The 6881-nt window shown below is 47.8% G+C and overlaps 1 protein-coding gene across 1 annotated transcript; it reads right to left on the bottom strand.

Annotated features, from left to right (window-relative positions):
• Nucleotides 1–809: 809 nt before the first annotated feature.
• nmur1a (neuromedin U receptor 1a) lies at nt 810–6457 on the bottom strand. Its single transcript, XM_060067509.1, has 2 exons — nt 5353–6457; nt 810–1255 (listed from the first exon to the last, which is right to left on the bottom strand). Exons 1-2 carry the CDS (start codon nt 6311–6313, stop codon nt 810–812), a joined length of 1407 nt encoding a protein of 468 aa, XP_059923492.1. The 5' UTR covers nt 6314–6457.
• Between the last annotated feature and the right edge of the window lie 424 nt (nt 6458–6881).

Here is a 6881-nt window from a genome sequence, read left to right as displayed (position 1 = left end):
GCGTAAAGGCAGCGGCAGGCCTGGTCTGTTAAAGTTTATAACTATTGGATCTGCCCAGTGCCACTCTGGATCTGCCATAACCAATCGCTAACGTTTGGCCGGGAATCAAGTTGCGCGCAGGCTGTAAAGAAACCAATCACCGTGCGTGATGATGTCCTTCAACGAGAGCTGACTTTAACGTCATTGATCTCAGCCACTCCCTCTGTTCGCTGATTGGACGCAGAAAATTTAGACGGAGAAAACCCACTAACATACCGCAGACCCAGACCTAGTACTGGAGAGAAATTCAAATTGAGCGGAAGTACTTAGGCGGGCGGAGCCAGGCTAACGAAACAGTACAACTTATATAACTTTGACAATTGCTCATCAGTTATTTATGTTGCGTGTCTCCTTTGCGGCGGGGGCTCTGTTGTTGAAGCCATATATCGAAGGCCTTCAACGGGCTGGTAACATGGTCTCTCAGCGGTCTGTCCAGCTGCCGCCTCCGGACACATCCTCACACGTTCTCCAATGATGTGTGTCAATTCGCCCACACATCTTTGTTTTTGGGGCGTCATTTGGCTCAGGAGGAGGAGCCGGAAGGTTGCTAGTTTGATCCCGGGCTCCTCCTAGCTGAGTGGTGAGGGTCGCCTAACCCTAATTGCTCCTGACGAGCTGGTTGTCGCCTTGCATGGTTGACACCGCCGTAGGTGTGTGGATGTGTGCATGAATGGGTGAATGTTATATAGCCGACATTGTGAAGAGCTTTGAGTGGCCCCTGGTTAGAAAAGCGCTGGATAAACGCAGTCCGCTTATTTCACTTTCCTCGATCAGCACGCAAAGCTGGTCTCGTCCTCCTTCCCCTTCTCCCCTCTCTCATCTGCGTCCGCGTCGCCCTCGACGACGGCCAGGCGGCCCCCGGTGACGGGCGGCCGCGCGGTGACGGGCGGCCGCGCGGCGGCGGCGATGGCGATGGCGGCGTCGCTCAAGGTGCTCCGCAGCGTGGCCCTGGTGGCGCTGAAGGAGTGCGTGCGCGGCGGCGCCTGGCAGGGCCAGCGGCACATGACCTCCCGGAACATCTCGCGGAAGCGCGTGGACATGAGGTTGTAGAGGATGGGGTTGACGGCGGAGCTGAGGTAGAAGAGCACGCCGGAGATGAGGTGCACGTACTGGAAGGTCTCCAGTTGGTCCTCGCTCCAGTCGCTGATGAAGCTCCACATGAGCCGGTCCGTGTGGAACGGCGCCCAGCAGATGCCGAACACCACCACCAGGACGACTGGGGGGGGGTGAGGAGAGGTGGAGGAGGGATGGAGGGAGAGGGGGAGAGAGAGAGAGAGAAGAGAGAGAGAGAGATGGGGAGTGTGAGAGAGAGACGGGGAGGGTGAGAGAGACACAGAGAGGGAGAGAGATTGAGAGAGAGGGAGAGAGAGAGAGAGAAAAGGAAAATGTCAGAGTGAGAGGGAGGCAGAAAGGGAGAGAGACGGATAGAGAGACAGACATCGAGAGGCAAGATAGAGAGAGTGTGAGAGAGGCAGAGAGAGAATCAACTGAAATAGATCTTACAGGCTTTCTGCTGTGAATCGAAACTCTACAAAAAGCCTACTGAGTTTTAATTGAGCGACATTTTCGCACTACAGGTTGCAGTGAATCTATTCATCATAAAATGAGGCATGAACTTTAATAAGAAGATCAATAGCTTTCTGAGGACAGCTGTGAAGCTGGAAATAGAAAGGCCCAAAGACACCCCTGTTGGTTTGAGGGCATTTCCACCCTGGTTCATAGTGACCAATGCGCTATATGTACTTTAAATGCCATATTCGTAACGAGGGAGATGCAACATGATTTCAATAATTATCGTTGTAATCACCCAGTGTGTGGCAATATTCTAGTAAGAATTTATTTACTAATAAATATAAGTAAAGTCAAATTTCTAATTTTTAGGTTTGCCTCAGTTATCCTTCATTATCGATCTCAATGTAGATTTCAAAGCAACGACCACAATAGAGTGGCGAAGTCACGCCCCTTCCGGTAGGGCTCATGGGACCTAAGATCGAAAAATATGAATGGGTGTCAATGGAGAGAAAATAATTATTTTCTGGTCCCGGTCTTTATATGCCCTGGATTACACATATGTTGTTTGTGGATTTTTTGTGAAAATTATCATTTAAATCCACAAACAACATATAATCAAGATGGAGGAGCGACAGGACCAAATAAGGTCAGTCATGGTGCCGACAGTTCAGCATTCGGGCCAAGGGGCCAATGGGACCTGACAGGCTTGAGAAGCGAAACAGTTGAGTTACAGACGAGGGATTGACCTCTGAAGAATAAGTCCCGTCTCAGAGGCTCCGGATCCATCGGTCAAATATCTATTGGAAATAACATGGGGTTTTTGAACCGACAATCCAAAATCCAAGTGGAATCTGGCGGGATTTATTCTTCAGAGGTCTATTTACCATGTCACCAGAATGAAAACTACGGTAGGCTACGGCTTAATACTTAGATACTTAAATACTTAAACAGACGAAAGAAAACTGTGTCATGGTGTTGGACGCGAGAGCCACTCTCAAACTTTTGGGGGGAAACTTTGTTTACTTTAAGAATAAATATTTTCATTCATTATTTCTTTAATGATTGACACAAGTCATGAAATGATTGTTTATTTGAATTGGCTTCGCTCATGTTTTTTCAAAATAATTTATTATTGTGAAATAATCGAATGACTTGTCTCGGGATTTGTTATTATTTGCAAATGTGTATTACTTTTATGCGTAGAAACATGTTGAAAATGTAAGTAATGTACGTTGAAGTAAATATTTTCCCAAAGATTAACGTCTCCACAAGTTAACCATTACCAGTTGTTGCAGTTTCAGCAGTTGCAGAACGCTAAACAAGGAAGTTCATCATCCTTATTGTCAATCATTTCTTCCATAAATGTATGAATCAATTTCATACGTATATGATGAGGTTTCTTGCATTGGCTGTTGAGGCAATAAAGGAACAACGTGTGATTTGAGTAATGAGCTGAGCTTCTTCTGGGTTGATTGGCAATTCTCTCCCTAAACTGTAATTTATAACTTATTGAAATTTATGCAACCAATTAAACAAACAACCTCAATCAATCACCCAATTAATCATCTCATTAATCAACAAAAAATAATGCTTTCTTTTAATTAAACTGCTCGCCATAGGTTATAGCGTCTTCTTTGCGTAATATCATGTGTTTCAAGGGGTTGCTAGTTGTATTTTTTTTCACATGGCACGTGACTCTTGTTAAAGTCCCTAATGAGTAGGGTCCGTGCAATATAACTTTGACTTTGACTTTCTTCCCCTTGAGCACAGCTGACAAAGAATTCACAACAGCCGTCACATTCGGAACTGTGAAATGTTATAGCCAAAGGATAAAGTGCAAAAAGAGAGGCTCCAAATGTCAAACAGCTTGCCTTTGACTGTTTGTCATGTCTCCAGCCTCCCATTCATTATTCAACAAGCGATGGATATCATTTCACATTAACAAAATACATAATTCAAAATGAGATGAGTGTCAGAGCTAAATAGGAGTCCATGCAAAGGGAGATAAGACAAGGGGGAAATAGTCCCACTATTCAGTCTGGCTGTCTGAAGCGTCTTGCGATAATCGTTGAATGCTTCTGTCAAGGACCTGTGACCTTGATTGTTTTCAGATCACTGGGTTCAAAGTAGTGACATGAAATGCATTCATGTAAATGAGCTCGGCGTCCGTTCATTTAGAGATAGCACTGGGGATCATTTACTGCTATTACCATCATATGAGGTATGGCTCGTTACCTTCAAGTGACTTATCTCATAAATCAACGTTAACATTTCTACTACTGCAAGACGCCAGGACGGCTAAAGCCTGTTCCTTGCCGAGCGATGCGATGGACATTTGTCCTTATGCTGTTGGTGCTGTCACTTTGAGTTATCCTGAATGTCCTGCCAGTCATTTTCCAACAGGAGCAAGTTGTGGTGTTCAAACTTTGGAGTGAAGCGATGGGAGTTTACTAAAGCAAACTACAGGATTTTCTGTTGCCGTATTGGCCGTGTGTGGACTGCATGACAGCCGTGAACCCAAAATAATGGCTTTTGGGTGTAAAAGAATGATAGAATTGAATAATTAATGAGAAAATAATGACCCAACGTAAAAGCCGGGAAACCTGGATCCATAACAAATGTCATGTAGCAACCCCAGCCAGAGCCATGACGTGAACACACAGTGTATGTTCACTGTCAGTGTACCAAACTACAGGTCAATGTCTACTTTCAATGTCGATTTTCTTATTATGGAGGGAACAATTCTATCAACGGTTCTATTCATCTGTCATTTCCATCATTCAGGTAACATATACATTTCACACTATAGCAAACACACACAGAGAGAGAGAGAGAGAGAGAGAGAGAGAGAGAGAGAGAGAGAGAGAGAGAGAGAGAGAGAGAGAGAGAGAGAGAGAGAGAGAGAGAGAGAGAGCGCAGGCTTGCATTGCATAACACTTCATAACTGCTACATAAAGTTTGTATGCGTGCAAGTGTCTGAGTGAAGGAAGATGTAATACCCTAATGGCCTAATATTAATTTGTTATCTTGTCTGCAATTGCCTAATGTTGGAGGTTGTGAAGTCTGCTTCTACTCTATTACTTATGCTAATTACAGAGTCATATTTTGGCCAAACTGTGATATCTAACCTAACTCTATTCTAGGTTAGACGTTTCACCCGAACCCCCCATGGAGATACAGGCTATGCCCCCTTTGTCCTCAAATCCCATTATGCATCTCGACGCCTCTGGGCATCATCAAATAAATGGATTAATATGGTCTAATACAAAATACGCCTTATTTCGTCTTATTAATGTACCGTCAAATAAAGAAAGTGTGGCCTAATTGTATACACCCAACGCAACAGTGCTCCCAATATCTGCTAATGGCTCTCCCCAGACTGCAGCTTATTACAGTCTTTATCATAAGCTTCAATCTTGTAATGGTTCAGACCGACATGAACACTTTCACTCCTCCCTGCTGAAGTTCTGCTCCAAAACAAACCAGAGGCTCGATACTTCCTCCCCCTTGATGCGCGATACTTACGTAACATCTCAGAAGTTGTGGTTCAAACCCCCGGAGACACTTTTCTCTCCTCCATGCTTAAGTTCTGCTCCAATACAAACCAGAGGGGGCGCCACGGAGGTGCACCGGGTAGAGAGAGTAGGCCTACCTATAAGGCTCAGTCCTGATCGCAGCGACCCGGGTTCAAGTCCTGCCCGTTGTCTTTTGCTGCTTGTCCTCCCCTCCGTACCTCCCTAACAATCTCACTCTATAATAAAGCATAGAAATGCCGAAAATCTGAGTGTCTACGATACTTACACAACATCTTGGTCACCTGTCGGTGGCGCGCCTTCTGCTGCTTCCGGCGCACGTTGCAGAAGCTCTCCTGGCCCGAGGAGCTGGACTTGGCCTCGAACACCTGCAGCATCTTCTCGCGCTGCAGGTGCAGGCCGATGAGCAGGTAGAGCACGCTGATGGTCGCCATGGGCAGCACGAAGAACACCAGCGTGGTCACCTGGATGGTCAGGTTGTACCACTGGGGGCTGAGCGGCACGCAGATGGCCGAGTCCAGCACGCCGCCCTCGGCCGCCGACGCGGAGTCCGAGGCGTTGACGCCCGCTCCGCCGCCGCCGCCGCCGCCGCCGCCGCCGACCGATCGGCTCGGAAGCGTGGCGATGCCGTGCAGGCTGGTGTTGGGCAGCGCGCACAGGATGGACACGGCCCACACCGTGAGGATGACGCGCTTGGCGTGCCGGCGGGTGACCACGTACTTGGCGCGCAGCGGGTGCACCACGGCGATGTAGCGCTCCACGCTCAGCGCCGTGACGTTGAGGATGGAGGCGAAGCACACCACCTCGAACAGGAAGGTCTTGAAGTAGCAGCCGCCCGCGCCCAGCAAGAAGGGGTAGTTCTGCCACATCTCGTACAGCTCCAGGGGCATGCCCAGCAGCAGCACCAGCAGGTCGGACACGGCCAGGCTGAACAGGTACAGGTTGGTGGGCGTCCACATCACCTTGTTGCGGGCGATGACGGTGCAGGTGAGCACGTTGCCCACGGCACCCACCAGGAAGATGGCCAGGTAGGTGAGGCAGACGGGCAGGAACATGGGCGAGCGACGGGCACCCCGGTACCTCTCCAGGTACTCCTGGTCCGTCAGACACGCGTCCTCCAGCTCCGGGTAGCTCATGTTCAGGGCGGACGTCAGGTTGTCGCATCGGGACGGACATGCGAAGCCGTCCCGGCCGGCCGTCAGCTCGTAAGTGCAGTTGAGGCGAGACATGGCGCTGGGAACCCCCGGGGTTATTATCTGAGAGAGAAAAACAGGCGAACAAATTTGTCTGTAGACGTACTCATGGGGCTGAATAAAGTGAAATGAAGCAGCTGTCTCCAACCTGAAAGCATTCCAATCAAAGGTTGCTATGAAATGACCCAGAGGATAACGTTTGCAGCCATCAACATGAAAGGGATTTTCAGTGGGACTTTATCAATGCTAATACACTTGCTGGGAAATTGCCGGGCTCATTATATCTTCCATTATGTCCAATGTATTTCCAATGATGGACACAGAGGATGTGCTTTCATAGATGTGCATGTCAGGGACCAATTTGGTACGTCTCATTTGCAGGGCATCAAGGTAGTGCTATTTGATTTTTGTCAAGTAGCCTACTTATCAAGCACAACTAACATTTCAGGCAATAACAGATGGTTGTTGTTTATTCAGGCTTTGGAAATATTCAGGAACAGAGAGCGAACAGCAGAAGCCTCACAGATGGTACTCTGAGTTGCATCTGAATGTTAGACTAGGTCATCAGGTCTTAACTTGATCTGTAAACACCTTTCAGAAAATC

Source organism: Gadus macrocephalus, chromosome 12, assembly GCF_031168955.1.
Source record: "Gadus macrocephalus chromosome 12, ASM3116895v1".
NCBI lineage: Eukaryota > Metazoa > Chordata > Actinopteri > Gadiformes > Gadidae > Gadus > Gadus macrocephalus.
This window is presented reverse-complemented; position numbering and strand designations above follow the sequence as displayed.